At 39.4% G+C, this 18834-nt stretch overlaps 10 protein-coding genes across 10 annotated transcripts; 4 read left to right on the forward strand and 6 right to left on the reverse strand.

The window, feature by feature from the left end:
• The first annotated feature begins 740 nt into the window (after positions 1-740).
• On the forward strand, positions 741-1833 carry EV154DRAFT_603403 (3-oxo-5-alpha-steroid 4-dehydrogenase-domain-containing protein). Its single transcript, XM_051607352.1, has 3 exons — positions 741-1384; positions 1448-1622; positions 1678-1833. The coding sequence occupies exons 1-3, from the start codon at positions 776-778 to the stop codon at positions 1803-1805; spliced, it is 912 nt and encodes a 303-aa protein (XP_051456681.1). The 5' UTR covers positions 741-775; the 3' UTR covers positions 1806-1833.
• EV154DRAFT_552443 (acyltransferase ChoActase/COT/CPT) lies at positions 1830-4161 on the reverse strand (the record flags this gene model as incomplete). Its single annotated transcript, XM_051605057.1, has 7 exons — positions 4099-4161; positions 3584-4033; positions 3284-3505; positions 3111-3213; positions 2837-3055; positions 2721-2776; positions 1830-2634 (listed from the first exon to the last, which is right to left on the reverse strand). The coding sequence occupies exons 1-7, from the start codon at positions 4122-4124 to the stop codon at positions 1830-1832; spliced, it is 1881 nt and encodes a 626-aa protein (XP_051456682.1). The 5' UTR covers positions 4125-4161.
• A 65-nt stretch (positions 4162-4226) lies between these two features.
• Positions 4227-5692, reverse strand: EV154DRAFT_512030 (C2 domain-containing protein). Its single transcript, XM_051601881.1, has 6 exons — positions 5567-5692; positions 5485-5502; positions 5307-5411; positions 5043-5249; positions 4427-4985; positions 4227-4370 (listed from the first exon to the last, which is right to left on the reverse strand). The coding sequence occupies exons 1-6, from the start codon at positions 5618-5620 to the stop codon at positions 4264-4266; spliced, it is 1050 nt and encodes a 349-aa protein (XP_051456683.1). The 5' UTR covers positions 5621-5692; the 3' UTR covers positions 4227-4263.
• Positions 5693-6155: 463 nt separating this feature from the next.
• Positions 6156-7922, forward strand: EV154DRAFT_512033 (dynein regulator). Its single transcript, XM_051601882.1, has 6 exons — positions 6156-6324; positions 6390-6552; positions 6619-6919; positions 7012-7418; positions 7475-7585; positions 7657-7922. Exons 1-6 carry the CDS (start codon positions 6281-6283, stop codon positions 7885-7887), a joined length of 1257 nt encoding a protein of 418 aa, XP_051456684.1. The 5' UTR covers positions 6156-6280; the 3' UTR covers positions 7888-7922.
• Positions 7923-9554, reverse strand: EV154DRAFT_512042 (N2227-like protein-domain-containing protein). The gene is made up of 8 exons (XM_051601883.1): positions 9247-9554; positions 9101-9169; positions 8964-9040; positions 8822-8889; positions 8684-8698; positions 8592-8614; positions 8503-8531; positions 7923-8440 (listed from the first exon to the last, which is right to left on the reverse strand). Exons 1-8 carry the CDS (start codon positions 9484-9486, stop codon positions 7948-7950), a joined length of 1014 nt encoding a protein of 337 aa, XP_051456685.1. The 5' UTR covers positions 9487-9554; the 3' UTR covers positions 7923-7947.
• A 290-nt stretch (positions 9555-9844) lies between these two features.
• On the forward strand, positions 9845-10783 carry EV154DRAFT_512044 (uncharacterized protein). The gene is made up of 2 exons (XM_051601884.1): positions 9845-10343; positions 10426-10783. The coding sequence occupies exons 1-2, from the start codon at positions 9915-9917 to the stop codon at positions 10585-10587; spliced, it is 591 nt and encodes a 196-aa protein (XP_051456686.1). The 5' UTR covers positions 9845-9914; the 3' UTR covers positions 10588-10783.
• A 173-nt stretch (positions 10784-10956) lies between these two features.
• EV154DRAFT_512045 (ClpP/crotonase-like domain-containing protein) lies at positions 10957-12917 on the forward strand. Its single transcript, XM_051601885.1, has 6 exons — positions 10957-11141; positions 11192-11236; positions 11297-11410; positions 11476-11560; positions 11622-11747; positions 11801-12917. Exons 1-6 carry the CDS (start codon positions 10992-10994, stop codon positions 12775-12777), a joined length of 1497 nt encoding a protein of 498 aa, XP_051456687.1. The 5' UTR covers positions 10957-10991; the 3' UTR covers positions 12778-12917.
• EV154DRAFT_512047 (uncharacterized protein) lies at positions 12819-14223 on the reverse strand. Its single transcript, XM_051601886.1, has 2 exons — positions 13576-14223; positions 12819-13510 (listed from the first exon to the last, which is right to left on the reverse strand). Exons 1-2 carry the CDS (start codon positions 14104-14106, stop codon positions 12857-12859), a joined length of 1185 nt encoding a protein of 394 aa, XP_051456688.1. The 5' UTR covers positions 14107-14223; the 3' UTR covers positions 12819-12856.
• EV154DRAFT_512049 (ERG2/sigma1 receptor-like protein) lies at positions 14217-15026 on the reverse strand. Its single transcript, XM_051601887.1, has one exon. It carries the CDS (start codon positions 15004-15006, stop codon positions 14332-14334), a length of 675 nt encoding a protein of 224 aa, XP_051456689.1. The 5' UTR covers positions 15007-15026; the 3' UTR covers positions 14217-14331.
• Positions 15027-15201: 175 nt separating this feature from the next.
• EV154DRAFT_444924 (Dolichyl-phosphate-mannose-protein mannosyltransferase-domain-containing protein) lies at positions 15202-18677 on the reverse strand. The gene is made up of 10 exons (XM_051597066.1): positions 18218-18677; positions 18002-18147; positions 17827-17932; positions 17679-17741; positions 17339-17616; positions 17172-17267; positions 16903-17110; positions 16566-16837; positions 16136-16504; positions 15202-16057 (listed from the first exon to the last, which is right to left on the reverse strand). The coding sequence occupies exons 1-10, from the start codon at positions 18565-18567 to the stop codon at positions 15261-15263; spliced, it is 2685 nt and encodes an 894-aa protein (XP_051456690.1). The 5' UTR covers positions 18568-18677; the 3' UTR covers positions 15202-15260.
• Positions 18678-18834: the final 157 nt, after the last annotated feature.

An 18834-nucleotide genomic window follows, 5' to 3' on the forward strand; every position in this document is an offset into this window, starting at 1 on the left:
TGCCAGATAAATCCAGAACTTGTATGTTTGGTAGGTATTCCAAAAGCCAGATCCATTCTTCCATTGTATAGTTGGCCATTGTACCTTTGTCTGAGACGGCATATGTTAAATCATGTTGTAGGTGATTTGCAGTATCCATATGAACAACAAGCTTTTGTGTGAAAGAGGCGTATTGAAAGTAACGATAGCGTTCGCTGGGATCTAATTGAAGCAGTTTCTTTGTTCGAACAACTCGGTTATCGTCGATGGACAGAGTTTTGTAGAAATGCGGTAATGCACTTTCTTTCCAACTTTTGCAGGTCAAAGCACATTTCAAAACATCTCTTTTTTTTAGATGTTTGTATACAATGTTTAAAATTTCACATGGTAATTCCGACATGTTTAGTAAAGCAAAAGCCAACCTCTTTTTTTTTTTTTTTTTTTTTTTTTTTTTTTATTTTGATATATCAAATTTCGACCCAACTGGCAACATTCTATATCGAATTTTGGCTTCAAAGATGGTCATACTCGGGTATGAAGAAGCAGAACGCTAGTCATTGTTTACTGTCAATTTAGGGGCAGCCTAGGTATGTGGTAAGTGAAATAAGGTGATGCCAAACACGTCTGTTTTGTCCTCTCTCATGTAGATAAATGCCCATCTTCACGAGCAGGTTATCTATGCTGGGATTAAAGCCAGCACCCGATTGATTGGCTCATCCCGACCCCAATAACAGAGGGTACCCCCAATATATTATTTTTGCTTTTTTTTTTTTCTTTTTCGACATTAACACGGCAAATGAAGATTACTATTGCTTCGCGTAATCCAAAGAGCAACAAGTTCCCTTTAGAGCTTGAAGTTGCTGGTACAGCCGAGAGTATCAAGACCAGCCAAGTGTCTGAGGCTTTAGCCAAAAAGTTCCCCAAATATTATATTGAACGTCAACGTTTAACAACCGAAGATAAGAAAGTGTTGGATGCTGACAAGACCTTGAAAGAACAAGCCATTCTCGATAATGGTACGATTTATTTCAAGGATCTCGGACCCCAAATTGGCTGGCGTACTGTCTTTATGATTGAGTACGGTGGACCTCTTTTGATCCATCCTATTTTCTATTATGCAAGTCAATTGATCTATGGTGAAGCCTATGAACACTCTGCCATGCAAACCTGGACTTATTACATGGTGATGCTTCATTTCATTAAGCGTGAATTAGAAACGATCTTTGTGCATCGTTTCTCACACGGTACCATGCCCTTCACCAACGTCTTCAAGAACTCTGCTCATTATTGGTTCTTGTCGGGTATCAATTTGGCTTTCTGGGTCTATGGTCCTTGGTTCTCTGAAGGTAAGCAAGCTGCTATTCGTAACGATGTCTGGCTCTATGGATCTGTTGCTGTCTGGGCTGTAAGTATATATATTTGTGTGTAAAATGTGAGAGAGCTAAATGATGCTTTTTTTGATTTGTAGTGGGCCGAACTTTCCAACTTGATGACACATATTACACTTCGTAATTTGCGTCCTCCTGGAACTCGTGTTCGTGCTATTCCTTATGGTTATGGTTTCGATCTTGTTTCTTGTCCCAATTACTTTTTCGAGTTCCTTGCTTGGACCGCTGTTTGTTTCCTCACCACCAGTTGGAGCGGTAAGTTTTATACATATGTAAAGAGATAAAAGTATCTAAACGGATTTTATGATAGCTTTCCTTTTCAACATTGTGGCCACTGGACAAATGTACATTTGGGCTGTCAAGAAGCACAAGAATTACAAGAAGGAGTTTAAAGATTACCCTCGTAACAGAACTTCCATGATTCCCTTTATTGCTTAAAATAAAAACTTTTTTTTATTATTATTATTTCTTGATTAAATATCTTTGAGCCACATCACCGAACTCTTCAAGCACACCATGAATGGTTTTACGGAAGGAAGCAGAATCCGTGTCCTTGTAAGAATTCCAAGAACTAACACTCATACGTACGCGTTCTTTACCGATGGCATAATTAATGCCATAACCTTCTGGTACGACCGCACCAAAACCACCCCAAGCCAAATCACCAGGTGAGGTATTGGATGTGGATAACAACCAGTACTGCGAACCCCAATAAGAAGGGTCACGATAGATGGCAGCGTCTTCCGATGCAGTTTCTTCGGGTGTCATTTGACATCTGAGACCCAACAAGTGTCGATCCACGCCATGACCGTTACTAGCGGCCTTCATATATTCCATATGACTTCCGATGGCCTTTTCAAAGAGACCCAATTTATCAGCCATCTTGATATCTTTATCCTCCCATGCCTTGGTGAAAGCCACAGTATCGGTGGAACAGGTACGGACAGTCTCGGTACGACCAGCACGGAATTTACGAGTAGAAGCTGATTCATAGGTAGGGCAAGATTTACCGTAATGACGATAATAGGCCAGTTGGTAGACCATTTGGAGCCAGCCATCGGGACTTACTTTGGCCTCCTTCATCATGTTGGAACCGTATCCTCCGTAATGAAGAAGAACACTATCGAGGTCTGAAATTAAGGTGGAAGCGTTCTTTTCAGCGGTACGAATAGCGTTTCCGAGTTCATGAGAGACTTGCCATTGTAACACCTTGGGTTTCTCCAAGTTGGAAATCGCAGCAGCGGACATGGAGTCTACAATAGGCTCACTTTTTTTGTTAAAAAAAGCATTGTGGGTTAGTGATTGAGTTTTTTTTTTTGCATATTCTCCCTCTATAAAAAAAAGACACTTTACCGAGTTAAAACATCTTCTACGATACGAGAAGGAATCACGGCGTCAGCGGGTGAATGCTATTTCACAAGTGTTAATATACTAATTAAAAAAAGGGGCGGAGTTTGACAAAGACTTACTTCGCCATTGATGCCTGCACGACCGTTGTTCTCGACAATAAATTGCAAGGCTTTATCAAACCATCTGTTTCTTCCGTTTCTGCCATGGAAGATATTACGATGTGATAAATCCAGATCTAAAGGAGAACTATAGTCATCTAAACAAAACACAAAAATTGAGTCATCGATGTTCTTGAGTGATTGTGCGTTTAAAGTTTGTTTCTCCATGCTCTCGCGAATCTTTATAAGAAGAGTGAGTTATTCAATCAGATGGGAAGGGAAAATGTAGACTTACGGGTCCCCAGGTATCACGGTGCTCTGTGGTGAGTAAACCAACAGCAGGTTGACGTTTTTCTACGGGTGTATCTTCTACCTGTTGCACAACTTGACGCAATTGTCTTTAAATAGAAAGAAAAAAAAGGGTTTAGTGTAAATAAACAGAGTCTTTGTTCCTGAATATATGCATACTCTTCCAAGGTCTTGATGGGGACAGTTTCACCGTTGGGACCAATGACTTGAACAGAAAAGATTTGATCCTTGTAAATGACGTTGATATGTTTATTTAAACAGGGCCATTGAGTTACAACTTTATCACACTCGGGAGCAGCAATACGACTTGTACCAAACATATTCTTTAACTGATGCATACAAAAGGGACCTGAACGGGACATATCTGGTGGAATTTCCTCGCTTTTTTTTTTTTTTTTTTAAAAAAAAAAAAGTGTATGTCAGCCAATATTGAAACCCTTAGCCAAAGCATAAACTTACTTGTTGACGCGGTTAGAATAATCAATTAAACCAGCAATCATGCCTGCAGATCGTTTCAACTGAAAATCCGAGACTTGACCTTCAGGTGCACCTTTTCCTAAACCCGAGACGGGGTCTCTGAATTGATTCCACCAGTTGACGTTAATTAAGGTAGGGATACGATACTCGAGATAACCCTTCTTTAACCAAAGTCTATCCAACCAGTTTAAACCTAATGCGGTCTCTTGGTCATCCAAAGCATGCAAACGTTGTTGTAACGTACTGGCCAAACCATCCTTGGCAAAGAATCGATCAATCTTTTGTGAGGCTTGTTGGTGTTCAGCGGCTGAAAGTAAAGGTAAAAGACTGCGCTTGTAACGGGCTGAAGTGAGTTCGAGCTCGGGAATAGGTAAACGTGGTAAAATAGCTTGGTTCGAAAACGTCTTTGCTGAAGTTGTATAACCACGTAACCTTTGCTTGAGAGTATCAATAAGAGAGAGAGGGAAATATGATGTATGTATAAATATGAGACTTACCCTGCACGGCTGATGACTCTGGACATTTTTCTTTTTTTGTGGGTAAAGGGAAAAAAAAGGGGTGAGAAATATGGATTAGCAATTTTCACAGGAGTTTTTATTAGACTCCATGTGATAAAGCCCGTCACTTTTTAATAGAGTTACACACATGAAAAAGTTTATTAGCTAATAAGGTGGATAAGGGCGTGGATTATAATTAGGTCGAGCGGGTGGATGAGAATACATTGGTCTTTGTTCATTAAATCCTGTATTTGGATAAGGTGAGTAATTTCCTACATCAAAAAAGTTAATTTCTTTTCATACACTCTATAACACTTATTTTTTTTACCTGGGGGAGGAGGAGGAGGTCTAGGAGTGGGCGCGGGATTATAGGCGGCAGACAATAAAGGTTGTGGGGATGGCATACCAGGAGAAAAGTGCTGTGTACCCATAGACGATGAAGGCTGAGGGAAATGAGGTGGAGGTCTGCTATGTTGTGATGGTGGTGGTGGTGGTGGTCCTCCCATTGAAGGTCTATGGTGTGATGGTGGTGGACCAACCATTGAAGGCCTACTTTGCAATTGTTGTGGTGGTGGTGGTGGTCTGTGCATTTGGTGCTGAGACATGTGTTGTGGAGGAGGAAGGGGTCTTTGAGGGAGAGGTCTGTGCTGGTGGTGCACAGGTGGATGGTATTGCTGCTGCTGATGATGATGCTGTTGTTGTTGTTGTTGTTGAGGAGGAGGAGGAGGAGGTCGATGCTGTTGCTGTTGAGGGGGAGGGGGTCGATGTTGCTGAGGAGGAGGTCGATGCTGATGTTGCTGTTGCTGAAGAGGAGGAGGTCCAGCGTAAGGATAGGGTTGACCTGCAGGGTATCTCACTTGCTGTTGAGGTCTTACTGCAGTATTTTGCTAAGGCATAAATTAATTATAATGTATGAATAAAAAAAAAAGAGGAGAACAACTTACGGCTGAATAAAAGGTTAATTCGAGATAAATGTCACCACAGTTTTGTTTTCCTCTATAGTGTAATGGAAAATAGCCATCGTGTTCTTTTTCTCGTAATACTTTGGATAGATCTACTATGCCTTCACCCATAAGATTATTAGGCATAGTGTCTTTATCGAATATCTGCACATGCATTTGATGGTAACCAGCAGTAACTGGCATATTTACCTTTTTTTTTTTGCACTGATTAAAAAAAGAAAGTAATATGATTTTTTATTTTTTTACCTGGTCGTCCCAAATAGGGTAAAGACCGCCTCCATGATCAATTTTGGTTCGCTTGGCGATATCTCCAATTCGAAATAGACAAAACGGGTCTTGTTTTGCAGGAGCCTATGCCATGTCTTTAATGAGGATCAAGCCCATTGCAGCTTTAATAAGTAATATATAAATGAAGAGTTTTTACCTGATGTTGAAGTTTTTCCTAAAGAGGTAGTTAGATATATTTGTTCAATGGGTCTACAAAATTAGAGTTAGATATAGCTTACAGCTTTCAAGGCAACTACAACGAGTTCTCCAATGACATGCGGTGGATGAGACATGGTTTGGTTGAAAAAGGTGCAAAAAGAAGAGAGTGCAAAAAAAAAAATAAGTATGTAATATTTATTTTCACTTGCCGCTCCCTTGTATTTATTTTTCATTGTGTCCTATCACTCTTTATACCTAACTCGAGCTTTTTTTTTTTACATTAAGTATCAGCTGAGATGAGTGTCATAATTTACTTGTGTGTTCCCTTGTCCGTGGCGTGTTCAGAACATTCGAATCTCTTTAAAAAATTGGCTATGTGCACCTCAACTGTATCTGCTATTAGGCCCTCTTTTTTTATTATTTCCAAATGTTGTATAGTAATGTAAAGACTAAGTGTTATATACACACATAAAGAGAAGCGTAAATGAAAAAAAACACAGGGCAATTCTTTAAAAGGTGTAAAGGGGGGGGACCTTAATGCGTCTGTGATCCAATATGTAGGTGTAACCTTTTAAGTATGCATACTTCTAAACTTTTTTTGACAAGAAAAAGATACCCGGACCGGGGTTTTGCTGTATAGTTTCTCTCTCTCTCTCTCTCTTTATTTAATGGGACAACAAAAAGGAATCCACTCCGTTCTTTGTGCTACCGTTGTGATTTATATATATTTTATTCCGCCCCTTTTTTTTCCTTCTCTTTCTTTCTTTTTTTCTTTCTTTTTATTCAGCAAAAAGATGACTACCACATCGATACTTTCGGACAGACAAAAAGATGAGTTGTAAGTTTGCAGGTGGGGAAAAACGTAAATTAAATGCAATACGAATAACAACCAAAACATGATAGGCACAAGGCGATATTAGATTATTTAAGTGCCAGTGGATTTAATCAGTCCTTTTCGGCCTTAAAAAGCGAGTCAGAGAACCCAGATTTCGTAGCGGATCCCAAGCAAAAGTATGCAGGACTTTTGGAAAAGAAGTGGACGTCTGTGATTCGACTACAAAAGAAGGTTTAGTGAATAATAAAAATAAACACATAGAGATTTTTTTTTTTTTTTACTAACCGTACCAATAAGATTATGGAGCTGGAAACCAAGTCAACACAGATGCAGGAGGAACTGAATAACGCTCCTACTCGTAAACCAACCAGTTCTGTCGATTGGATCCCTAGAGCACCAGAGAAATTCGCCTTGATGGGTCACCGTAACCCCATCACACGCGTCGCATTTCATCCTCTCTACCAAGTACTCGCTTCCGCTTCCGAAGACACTTCCATCAAGATTTGGGATTATGAGTCGGGAGAGTATGAGCGTACCTTGAAAGGTCACACTAAGGCTGTACAGGACATTACATTTGACTCCAAGGGGAACCATCTAAGTAAGTTCTCTCTCTCTCTATATATATATATATATATATATTGTTCTGTATAAACTGCTTTATTTTATATCCTAACAAAAAAAAACATCTAGTCTCGTGCTCCGCTGACTTGACAATCAAAGTATGGGACACAAACAATGATTATAAATGTATCCGCACCTTGTACGGACACGACCACAGCGTTTCGTCTGTGGCTGTTATACCCACCACCGATATCATTGTCTCTGCCTCACGCGATAAGACCATCAAGTTATGGGAGATGGCCTCTGGTTACTGTGTTAAAACACTCGTAGGTCATCTCGAATGGGTGCGCGACGTCTCCCCCAGTGAAGATGGTCGTTTACTCGTCAGTTGCTCCAACGATCAAACTGCCCGTGTGTGGGACATACAAAAGGGTGAGACCAAGATGGATTTCAGAGGCCACGATCATGTTGTTGAATGTGTCATCTTTTTACCCGTCTCTTCTTACCCATTTGTTTGGGAGTGGTTAGAAGCTAATGTGAGTAGATCAACCTCAATTATTATGGACTGAAACTGACAGTATAAGAGTTATAGGTCAAGTCAAATAAGGATCAGGCAGTGCCTGGTCAATACATCATTACAGGTTCCAGAGACAAGACGATAAAGCTATGGGATGTCTCCACCGGACAACTCTTAAGCACTCTGGTAAAGTGGTTTGTGTATATATGTGTTGTGTGTGTGTGTGTACTTGGTAGAATACTAACAATCAGGAGTAGGTTGGCCATGATAATTGGGTGAGACAGTTGGTAGTGCATCCCAGCGGCAAATACTTGGTGAGTGCCAGTGACGATAAAACAATCAAGATTTGGGATCTACGAAGTGGTCGATGTGTCAAGACAATTGAAGCGCACTCGCACTTTGTCACGTGTTTAGCCTACTGTCATACCACACCACTGGTTGCCACCGGCAGTGTGGATCAATCCATCAAGATATGGCAGTGCCGATGATGATTTTTAATAAAGAGAGAGAAAAAAAGAAAAAAGTATATTTATATGTATAAAAAAAGTCTATAATTTCACAGCGGACCAAAAGGCACAATCATACACGTAATTTAACATGCCATCGGGATTACGTGTATAAGTGGTAGATATCATCTTTTGGTGCTTAATCTCAAAACCCATGAGAGAAACCGTTTGTTTCAGCTGTTCCAGGCTGAGTTCGATAGAAGGTTCTGAACCAGCATTATCTTCAAAATGATAGAGTAAAGGGCCCATATTGATCCAGGTACCACCTTTGACAAGCGTGCGATGAATCACCTCAATATACTCGAGAATGTTTTTAGCCGTATCCATAAAGAAGCAAGTAACAACCACGTCCCATGCTTCGGGTTGAGCGGCATAGACGTCAATGAAATCACCTGCCACCATGGAGAAATCCACGTTTGGCGCTAAAGAGGAAGGTAAGACGTCTGGGATTGTGATTGGCAAAAGAGCATCCGTCTTGATGTTTGAGAATGAATGAATGAACGGATAAATAAGGTACTGATCACTCTTGGTCATTCTATTTATTATTATCCAAGGTGTATCAGAATATGTGTAAACAAGAATTTCCTTTTTACTTACCTATTGAGAACGAAATGTGATGCAAAAAGCTGTTTCTCATTTAATTATCATGCATATGCTTGATTCTTTTGGAAAATAACATTACTTACCATATAGTACGAAAATTCATTTCCTAACCTCGAGTTATTAAACTAGTTGATGTATGTTTTTTTCATTTATATTTTTTTTGCATGATGGTTACCTTGACAACTGAACCCTACAGAGATAAGAAGGAGAGGGCAGGAAGGAGAGAGAGAGAGAGAGAGAGAGGGGGGGTGAGTTTAATTATTGTTTTTGCATGAATAAAAAAAAAAAGAAAATGATCACCACCCTTATTTACCTGACTTTGCAATATCAAACGCCAAACGACCTAAGCCTGCGCCAGGTACCAGGACACGGACATCACTTCTACGTAATATGTATATATTTTGATAAATAAACGAATCACTGTTTTAAAAGATAATATTTAGAGATTCAAATACCTGTTTTCAGTGTTCTTGTAAATGGTATCAAGTTCATTCATTATGGGATCATATGTTATTTTCCGTTCCACTTCTCCCTTTTTTTTTCACGAATGATTAATGCGAAACTTCAAGGAGTTTACAAGTAAATTGTTTACCTCTTTTGACCAGTCTCGAACGAACTGTTTCAATGTACTTTTGACTTTATCCATCTCGGCAGGGTAAGCCTAGTGTGATCAATATTATAGATCTATATTTTAGAATCAAGCCGACGATAGAAATGTATTGTAGAAAAAGCGTCTACCTGTGCATCCATCATGGGTTCCTCGAGAAACATGTTGGTCATGATGTCCTGAATAAACATCATATTATGGTCGATACATGTATCGACCTTGTTGATTTTCTCGAGGTGGGACGATATCAGGGCTTGATGCGCCTGACTAAGCGAGTGAAAGTCGCGTCTTCTTCGGTGGTTTTGTGCCAGTGCATAATTTTTATAATGACTGAATGCCGAATATACTTTTAACAATGGTGTCGATTCCATGACTCACACACAATAATAAAAATAAATTAAGTCGGTTAGAGAGAGAGAGAGAGATGATAAAAATGATAATAAAAAAAAAGCCAGTCATAGAATAATAAGGGAGGTGGAGACTAAAATTATAAAGATAAGAGGTGCAGAGACAAAGTGGCTGTATTTCACATGTCATGTGCAACATAAAAGATTGTTGATGATGAATAACGAAAAAGGAGGGGCAGGGAAGGGACCGGATCCATCAAGTATTGACAATAAGGAATTTGGTTCCCTTTTATTTAAAAGACCGAAGCGTGTGTGCGCGTGATGCAACAAAAAAAAACTTATTTTATCCAAGTATTTAAAAAAAAAACCCTTTTTTATTTCTTTCTCTTTATTTCCTTTTTATCACAAACACACCTTATCTCTTTTACTTCTTTTATTACTCTTACAGAACAATGAACGTGTGTACTACCGAGATGGAAGGCGTGCGTCGTCATCGTCACTCGATGTCCGAGGGCCGTCGTCACAATAGCAACGCAACCACAACAACCACAACGAGTTCATATGATAATTACAGTTTTTACACAACAACGTCAAGAAATTCTTCTTTTGAAGTGATCTTCTCAAGACTACTCGATGTGCTTATTTTTACTTCAGCCATTGCAATCACAGCCTACAGTTATCTGACCGGCACACTTGGTCAACCGTTTGTTGAACCAAAACCAGTACTAGTTGGATATCAAAAGAGACCTGTGCCTATCATGGCTGAAAAGAGGAATCATTACGATCCTATTGAAGAAGCCAAAAAGAAGCGTACACAAGAATGGGCAGAGCAACAAGTGTCGCAAAAGAGAAGGTCCTGTTCATCGCTGGTAGAAAAGAAGGTACACAAAAACACACACACACACACACATATGAAAGCTCTTTATAAATCTCATCCTTTTTTTTTTATTATTATAATTTTAGGTTCAACCGCTGCTCTCTGACGGAGAGATGAAACGCGAAAAGAAGAGAACGCTTTCTTTACCAGAATCTAAACCCGATGAATTATTATCACTTGTACAATCCTTGATTCAACAAGGGCAAGATGCTTTGTCTACACCAGTTGCCTACAATGGTTCCACATAACTATAATATTCACAAAAAAAAAAAATACAAACAAAAAAAAACCCAAAAAAATCATTCTGTATATTTTCTTTTTCTCTTTTTTTTTTTCTTTGCCCAATCTATGTTTATTCTACACACACACACATACACACACACACACACACACACGCATGTATATCATTCAATCATTCCACCCCTATTTTTTTTAATATTAAAAAAAAAAAAAAAAAAAAATAGTGTCTAATTCTTTTTGCTTATTTTACCTTGGCATAAATATCGCACACACACACACAAAGAGAGAGAGAGTTTGGAAGGTGACTGCGTTTTCAAAGTTAAAGTTTTTCCTTCACCCACCCACCCACCCGTGCCCATGCGTGTTTTAACCCCCCCTTTTTTTTTATATATTATATATATATATTATAGACATGAGTCGCATGTTGAGACAATTAAATATGCTTGAGAGACGTTCTCTCTCTACTTTCACTCAAAGAGTATTGACCGCTCCTCGTGTTCCCACCACCACCGTAGCTGCTAGACGTTTAACCCAAACCCAGAACTTTTTATCCGTCAAGAAGGTGTGTGTTTCTTTTTATTATTTCTCACGGAAAACTAACAACTATAAAAGATGTCTACTGCTTCCAGCACTATTTCCAACTTGGAAGCCGCACAGGTATATAAGAAAAAAGAAAAGTAATAAAAAGAGAGACATGAGAATAACATTGCATGGTAGGCTGATGTGCTTGCTAAAAGCAATTTGGCTGTACGTGAAGTCGTGTTAAACCGTCCTCAAAAGTTGAACGCCTTGAATCTCGCCATGGTACGTGCCATGACACCCGAACTCCAAGTATGTACACTAGAGAAATAGAAGAGAGAGTATGTCTATACTTACCCATTCATTTTGAATAATAGGCTTGGGAAAAGTCAGATTTGGCCAAGGTCATTTTACTCAAGAGCTCTGGTGGAAAGGGTTTCTGTGCCGGGGGTGATGTGAAGAGTAAGTTCATATGTTTGAAAGAGAGAGAGAGAGAGACAATATTTAACTTTGAAAATTGTAGCTGTAATTGATTTAGCAGAGGCTGGAGATGCCAATGCCACCAACTTTTTCAAGGAAGAATATCAATTGGATCATTACATTGCTACCATGGATACTCCCTTTGTCTCCATCATGGACGGTATCACCAGTAAGTCTTAATTTTTTTTCCCACACTAAAAATAGAACACTAACACTTAAAAGTGGGTGGTGGTGTCGGATTATCCGTGCACGCTCCTTTCCGTATCGCTACGGAAAACACCTTATTTGCTATGCCCGAGACCGCTATTGGTTTCTTGCCTGAGGTGGGTGGATCTTTCTTCTTGTCACGTTTGGATGGCCAAATTGGTACATACCTTGGTTTGACCGGTAAGCGTTTGAAGGGTACCGATGTATTGTATGCTGGTGTTGCTACCCATTTCGTACCTTCTTCTCGTCTTCCTGCTTTGGAATCTCGTCTTTCTGAATTGGACGGAGCTAACCACGAGATGATCAATAGCGCTATTGAGGAATTCTCTGCTGAATTGGAGAATGAGCCTAGTTTCAGTTTGACAGGCGAGACACGTCTTGCAATTGACCGTTGTTTCAAGTATGACCATGTTGAGCAAATTGTGGCAGCAGTTGAAAAGGAAGAAGAGAGTGAGTGGAAGACTGAGACATTAAAGGCCTTGAACAAGATGTCACCTACTTCTCTCAAGGTGACATTACAACAATTGCGTAACGGATCCACCTTGAGTTTGGCTCAATGTTTCAAGATGGAATATCATTTGGTGCAAAAGTTTTTGGGAGAGCATGATTTCAAGGAAGGTGTGACCGCTACTTTGGTCACCAAGACACAACCCAAGTGGCAACCTAGCCAATTGTCTCAAGTGGATGATAAGCAATTGAAGCAACATTACTTTGATTCTCCTTCCCCTCTTCGTTTAGAGTTATTGTCAAGCCGTGATTATAAGAACTATCCTCATCGTAAATTTATGTTGCCTAGTGAGCAAGATATTCAACGTGTGGTTACGGGCGAGGCTGCTGATGTGGGCAATTATGCCTTAAACCGCCAACAAGTGATTGATCATTTGCTTAGAGAACGTCATGGTAAACAAGGTCTCTCTCAAAAGGTGTCTGAAGTTCTTGACCGCAAGACCATCAGCAAAAAGGGTGATGACAGCTTAAAGTGGGTTTATTAAACTTTTTTTTATATATACGTACAAAAAATATAAATATGCGTTTTTTTTTTCTTTCTTTCTTTCTTATTATAAATGTTGATTAATTTGATGGATGATTCACAATTTCTTGTACCATATCTAAAATATCTTTTCCTTCATATCCCAATAAACGCGCAGCACCAATTAAAGCACTTAGACTCTTCATAAATAAACCTCGACCTGCTTCCTTGTTCTCTTCCAAGGATAATTTTGGTTGTTGAGTACGAACGGGTGATTGTGCACCGCTTTCAGGGTATGCACCCGGGATCAATCTCTTCTCTTCTGGATGAGTTCTTAATCTTGAAACGGCTTTTGGTAATGCGTTTGTTTGTGTTACACGTTTTGTGGCCTGATGCTGCTGATGTGGACCGGGAAGTGAATTTTGAAGCATGGTGGTGAGTTCGGTAAGAGCAGCTGTATGAGCGTCCATTAAATTGGGCACACTGGGAACAGTAAAAAGAGGATTGTAACTCTGATCGTATTCTTCAGCCATTTCATCTTGTTCTTCTTGTTGACCGGGTGTTAATGTGCCTGGATCTTTGCTCCAACGTGAATAATATTCTTCGTCCGAATCTCCTTCGGACTCCTTAAGAAGATCGTCTCGTAATGGATGAGGACCTGTGTGAGCTTCCTTTTGTTGTTCGCGTGTAGAGGAAGATGTGCCATCATCCGAAGACCAATCTCCCCAATAATCCTCTGGTGCTTCCTTCATACCCTATATAGCCACATATTGTATGTTAGTGAGATGTTTTTATGTATGGGTATGACACACACACATACGTCGGGTGTTCCAGCGGTGAATACTCGCTTGTGTCGTGTGACTCTTGTAAGAAATACACGTTCAGCATCCTCAATGGTTCTTGACCAATTTTCAAACAGATCGATCCATTCCTCTTCTGTGAGTCTTTTAGTATTGTAGTATTTGAGATCAGACATTTCACCAGACCCTTCTTCCAGACTGAGGATGACAATGTAATGATACTTTTCCCGTGTGGCGAATTCCACTACGGCGTGTAAAGTGTCAGCGTCAATCCGTTGGTAATAGACGGGCTTTTGATAGATTTCGTCAGCGACAGAACCACCACTGGACCAAAGGGACTCAATCATGAGGGGACAGTCGTCGGCTTGCCATTGCACGGCATTGTCCCATGCGGAAGGCGTGGTGGGTTCCAGGATTTGAATACGCTGGCGTAACAGAGGAGAGGCGATGGGTAAGAGACCGACGTAATGATGGCATTGACGTTCTTCCAGTGCGGTGTAAGCTAAGGACCGAACAATGTTCTCATTGGCATAATCATCAATGGCTTCCATTCTTACCAGATTAAAAAAAAAGTGTGGGAAAAGTGAAAGAGAAATGTAAAATGGTCAAGTTTTTTTTGGGGGAAGGAGTATATTTTTATACAGGTGTATATATAATTTTGGTCCTACACACAATGATGTATAATAAGCTTGTATTTTTTTTTTTGTATTATTTATTAAATTAAGGTTTTTTTTTTTATGTCTATGTAAAAAAATTAAGGTTTTGTATGGAATAATTTAGAGCTTTCCTTGTAAAAGTTCCTTGACGGTAGCCTTTCCGTAGAGACGAATGGTATCGTACAAGGTAACCATATCAACGGTAGAAAAGAAGGTATCGAATAAACCAAAGGGTAACATGAGAGGGATCCAACCTTGAGCATATTCAAGAGCCCAAGCATGTTCAGGGATCTTGTATTGTTGCGATTGACCTCTAGGTAAATGATGCATTTGACCAGGTGTGTAGACTTCACGTTGTAATTCACCAGCCTTGTAAGCCCATTGCTCGCCTTCCAAAATAATAAAATAGTCATCGGCCAAGAAACGACCGGTGTGTCCTTCAGTACCGACAGGTGTACCAAAGATAATGACATATTCGGTGAGAGAAGCATGCAAGATCCACATGGAGCCCATGGCACCACCAGCATTGTTAAACACCCATTCCTCGTCCATTTGGACATGACCTGGGTATTCCTTTTCTAAATCGAGAGCAATGTGTTGAAGCATGGTATGTGTGTCGTTGCCATAAAGCGCAATATTCTTTTGTGCGACGGATTGAAGAACATTTTGATCAAAGATGAAGCAGCGTTCCTTGATTTGATCTAAACCGATAAAGATAGATCCAAGCAAGGTCAAGATAAAGAGCAATTTGACCCAACAAGATCCTTTACTGCATTCACTAGCACACTTTCCCATTGTTAAATTTGTAAAGAAAATAAAAGAGTAAAATAAAATAAAAAAAAAGGCACCCCCAGACATTTTTATACAAGAAGAGGGGTGAACGGAGTTGTATTTGATATTTTTTTGCTGCCAGAGCATCCGACCACGCTTTCATTCATGCCCTTTTCGCTAACAGGCTCCGGACTATTGTTTAATTTGTTTTCAAAGAATATCGTATATAGGATTTTTTTTTTTATTTTTTTTTTAAAAAAATGAATCAATCTGTTTTATTACTGTGGTGCTGCTGGTTGAAGAATGGGGAGCTGATTTTTTTGGTCCAAAAATCGAATGGTACCTGTTTGTCCAATTTGAGCTTCAATCTTCTTTTTTTCTTCATGAGCCACAGCAGCTGCCGCCAAAGCTTGAACCTCTTGTAAATCCTGAGCAAGCACACGTTCCATACCCTTTTCAGTTACATCTTGAGCCCAAAGTGCTGCGTCTTCGGGTGTAATACCCGGTGTAGGTAAAACACGATGATAACGAAGGGGGCCTTTAGCCACATTGGCTTCTTGATGAAACGATGCCTTCTTTAAAATAGCGATATGCTGGTCTGCCTCTACTTCTTGTCCTTGGTTGTATCGGAAAGGTTGGGACATGCCTGCTAATCCGATATAGATAGTCAATTGCGTAGAATCCTTGGTGATACCACTGTTCTCCAGCATATTCGCGAGTTCTTGAGGGTGAGGTGGGAATGCGAGACAATCAATGTCAAGACCACTGGCTTCACATTCATGTCGGTACCATGTCTTACCACCGTAAGCCAGATGAGATAAATGAGAGAATTTAACTACACTGAGACCGATAAGACCGTAAAACAAGATACGGCGGTAAAGAGCTGGTAAACGTAACGTTCCTGATTCTAACATTGTCGCAATAAGACCTGTACCGAAATACATGCTACTTAAAATATCAGACATGCTCAAATCAAAGGAAGGTGTGAAACGAAGTCCTGTAAATTGGATCAACACGGCACTGTAAAACACTAGAATAGATCTTGTATAGAATTCATTGCTCACAACATGCAAACCTAGTAGATATTAGTTATCAACCACCTGAAAAATGTGCATAATAAAAAAAAAAAAAAAAAAAAAAAAAAAAGACTCACCAGCGGGGTACAACCAGGAGAGATAATAAGGTAACTTTAATTGTCTTTGTACCAAGAATGCATTTAAGCCCAAGAAACCAATACAAGTAGCCATGGACATCAAGATGACGCGTTGAACAATGGGATTAATGACAAGATGACTAGAATAACCCGCCAACTCGTTCCAGAGACGAAGAGTAGCACGTTTCAGGAACCACTTGTTTGGATTATCGTCCATGTTGGAACGTGGATTGGTAGCTCCTTCCACAGTAGCACCAGCACTTAGTCTGTCATAGACAACATCAGGGTAGGTCTTCATGAGTTGATGAAGTTCTTTAATCATACCCCATGTAGACATTTTTTCGTAGGAGATTGGCACCATCTTATCCACTACATATATTTCAATTATGTGCTCACATAAAGTATTTTATAAAGGAAAAAAAAAACTTACATTGGTCATGGTAGGACGATTCGACGATCCATGGCGAGATATGTGTACCTGCACTGGCCATACAGGTGACTTCTTGATGATTCTCACCTGCGGGGGGACCATAATAAGCATGATGACTGATCAAGACACAACCTCTAGCATGTACCAAACGAAAGCGCTGATTTAAAGATTTCCAAGTCAATGTGGTATCTTTGGAAGGTCGATTTTCATCCGTCAAGATATTCAGGGTCCAGAAATCATGAGAATCTTGAATATATCGATCTCCGTACGCACTAAGACAAAAAAAAATTATTTAGGGTTTTCGGGAATGAGGACCAAAAGAAAAACAAATATTTACGTGACTTCATTGTGTTCTTTTCTGGCAGAGAGTTGAGGTCGATGGTCATGCGAGTGAAGTTTACGCGTGGAAGGATAATGCTCTAAACGAATACTATCCTTGTTGTTAACAAATTCAATAGGTAAAGAGGAGTTCCAGATTTGGTTGGCTTTATGGACGGTCCAGACATTGCCAAGATCAACATGAGGGTACAAAGTGACTTCTTGTTCTATTCATTATTCACTAGCAAACGTTAGCATTGTTCAAGTCAATATAAGAATTCCACGTACGTGTGCTACCACCAGAAAACCGTTTTTGATGAGAATGAAGATATCCACCTGCTGTACCTGCGTGTTTAATCACAATCTGTGAGCCATACGCAATATCTAAGTAAGTTGAATTAAAAGTCGGATGAGTGACAAGAAATTTTCAAAAAAAAAAAGTGGAAATAACTTACTAGGTTGACTGGGTTCGAGCACGTTGCCAACCAAAGAATACTTGAGATGTGAGCTTAATAACAAGTCATGATCACCGGCTAAAGGAATCAATGCTAAATGAAAGCTAAAGATAAGACCGTAAATGACAAGCGGTAAGAGACCAACGGTGAGTAAATAAATGGCGTTTTGTTTGATGACGGATTTGACGGTATTTCTCTTATCACATAATTTATTATAGGTTTCGAAAGCGATAGAAACCCAAACCATGGGAAGTGCCAACATGCCTGTCCATTTGCAACTGGATGAAAATTAAAAAAAAAAATGAGATGTTTGTTGTTTTAAATGATTTGTTTGTCTTACCTAACGGCACACCCTAAAGAAGCACCAGTGATCAGTTGCCAAATCGTCGATTGAATCACTTGACTAGAGAAAAATACGGAGACGTCAAAAAAAGAGAGATTTTAATTTGATTAAAAAAAATTTGATTGGCATGTGTTCTTTAATTTACCTTTGATTTTTATGCATATAAGTCCAAGATAAAGTTGCCATGGCACTAAAGAACAAGACATAGACTTCAGGTGTAGCATACCTTGATTGAGTGATTAATCCGTTTTCTGAGAAGTAGGGAAAAAAATAAAATAAATAACGCGTTTTTTTTTTGTTTTTGTTTTTTTAATATATACCAAATATGAGTAGACCTGCAGCCAATGTTGCAGCAGCACGCGAATGGCCTAAACCACGAATTGTCATATACATGATGGGAATCAAGGAAGCGCCCAAGAGTGCAGAAAACCTTCTTAGAGCCACCAATGGAAACTCCACAAAGGGTCTTTAAGTAGAAATCGTATCAATACACACACACACACACCAGCAAACAATAAAATAAAAGAGTTACTTACTGTCCAGCATAGTTTAAGGACTCTGTTCCATAGTAACCCACAATACGAGATAGACCAGAACAAATGATTCCTACGAGTGGAGGAAACTTGCCGATAAAGAACTTGCCTGCCATGTACCAATTGACTTGTTTGGTAATTTCTATCTCTAGATCAGTCACGTAAGCAGGATAACCTAGTTTCATGGAACGCAAGTAGAGACCCAAGGTAGTTAAAACTGTCAGACGAATCTGATCGTGCATGGAAGATATCCATGAAGGTGTCTCCTTGTAGGCTACTCCTTTAATGACGGATTCCTTGATGAATGGATCATCCGTCTTTTCAGATATCTTTCTTGACCTAACAAAGGACATTTTTTAAGAAAAGAAGAAGAAAAAAAAAGATGACTGAAAGAAGAGAGAGAAAGGAGGATATCTCTTTTTTTTTTTTTTTATTTATTTATAATCTAGTATTCCCAATAGGCACGCTAAATTAATTTTTTTTTTACTTCGCATGAAAAAAGGTACGGATAAAAAAAAAAAAAAGAAAAAAATGTTTCTCACTTTGAATTTGAATGTGACGTAGTTAAATGGCTTGATTGGCTCGTGGTAGGCTTACAAAATAGAAACTATTCTTGGCTT

The sequence above is a fragment of the Mucor mucedo genome, assembly GCF_025094135.1.
Source record: "Mucor mucedo strain NRRL 3635 chromosome Unknown EV154scaffold_58, whole genome shotgun sequence".
Lineage (NCBI taxonomy): Eukaryota > Fungi > Mucoromycota > Mucoromycetes > Mucorales > Mucoraceae > Mucor > Mucor mucedo.

Bases quoted from the DNA above. Each gene is read 5' to 3' on its own strand.
- EV154DRAFT_603403 (XM_051607352.1), top strand. From the start codon at position 776: ATGAAGATTACTATTGCTTCGCGTAATCCAAAGAGCAACAAGTTCCCT. The intron at 1,385-1,447 runs GTAAGTATATAT...TTTGATTTGTAG, and splicing joins GATCTGTTGCTGTCTGGGCT to TGGGCCGAACTTTCCAACTT. The intron at 1,623-1,677 runs GTAAGTTTTATA...ATTTTATGATAG, and splicing joins CCTCACCACCAGTTGGAGCG to CTTTCCTTTTCAACATTGTG.
- EV154DRAFT_512030 (XM_051601881.1), bottom strand. From the start codon at position 5,620: ATGTCTCATCCACCGCATGTCATTGGAGAACTCGTTGTAGTTGCCTTG. The intron at 5,250-5,306 runs GTAAAAAAATAA...AAAAAAAAAAAG, and splicing joins ACCCTATTTGGGACGACCAG to GTAAATATGCCAGTTACTGC. The intron at 4,986-5,042 runs GTAAGTTGTTCT...TTTATGCCTTAG, and splicing joins AATTAACCTTTTATTCAGCC to CAAAATACTGCAGTAAGACC.
- EV154DRAFT_512033 (XM_051601882.1), top strand. From the start codon at position 6,281: ATGACTACCACATCGATACTTTCGGACAGACAAAAAGATGAGTT. The intron at 7,419-7,474 runs GTGAGTAGATCA...TAAGAGTTATAG, and splicing joins GGGAGTGGTTAGAAGCTAAT to GTCAAGTCAAATAAGGATCA. The intron at 7,586-7,656 runs GTAAAGTGGTTT...AATCAGGAGTAG, and splicing joins GACAACTCTTAAGCACTCTG to GTTGGCCATGATAATTGGGT.
- EV154DRAFT_512042 (XM_051601883.1), bottom strand. From the start codon at position 9,486: ATGGAATCGACACCATTGTTAAAAGTATATTCGGCATTCAGTCATTAT. The intron at 9,170-9,246 runs GTAGACGCTTTT...TGATCACACTAG, and splicing joins AACCCATGATGGATGCACAG to GCTTACCCTGCCGAGATGGA. The intron at 9,041-9,100 runs GTAAACAATTTA...TGAAAAAAAAAG, and splicing joins TTCGAGACTGGTCAAAAGAG to GGAGAAGTGGAACGGAAAAT.
- EV154DRAFT_512044 (XM_051601884.1), top strand. From the start codon at position 9,915: ATGAACGTGTGTACTACCGAGATGGAAGGCGTGCGTCGTCATCGTCAC. The intron at 10,344-10,425 runs GTACACAAAAAC...TTATAATTTTAG, and splicing joins CATCGCTGGTAGAAAAGAAG to GTTCAACCGCTGCTCTCTGA.
- EV154DRAFT_512045 (XM_051601885.1), top strand. From the start codon at position 10,992: ATGAGTCGCATGTTGAGACAATTAAATATGCTTGAGAGACGTTCTCTC. The intron at 11,561-11,621 runs GTAAGTTCATAT...TGAAAATTGTAG, and splicing joins TGCCGGGGGTGATGTGAAGA to CTGTAATTGATTTAGCAGAG. The intron at 11,748-11,800 runs GTAAGTCTTAAT...AACACTTAAAAG, and splicing joins CATCATGGACGGTATCACCA to TGGGTGGTGGTGTCGGATTA.
- EV154DRAFT_512047 (XM_051601886.1), bottom strand. From the start codon at position 14,106: ATGGAAGCCATTGATGATTATGCCAATGAGAACATTGTTCGGTCCTTA. The intron at 13,511-13,575 runs GTATGTGTGTGT...GTGGCTATATAG, and splicing joins TCACCGCTGGAACACCCGAC to GGTATGAAGGAAGCACCAGA.
- EV154DRAFT_512049 (XM_051601887.1), bottom strand. From the start codon at position 15,006: ATGGGAAAGTGTGCTAGTGAATGCAGTAAAGGATCTTGTTGGGTCAAA.
- EV154DRAFT_444924 (XM_051597066.1), bottom strand. From the start codon at position 18,567: ATGTCCTTTGTTAGGTCAAGAAAGATATCTGAAAAGACGGATGATCCA. The intron at 17,268-17,338 runs GTAAGTTATTTC...CAACTTACTTAG, and splicing joins GCTCGAACCCAGTCAACCTA to ATATTGCGTATGGCTCACAG. The intron at 16,058-16,135 runs GTGAGTCTTTTT...AATATCTACTAG, and splicing joins CTCCTGGTTGTACCCCGCTG to GTTTGCATGTTGTGAGCAAT.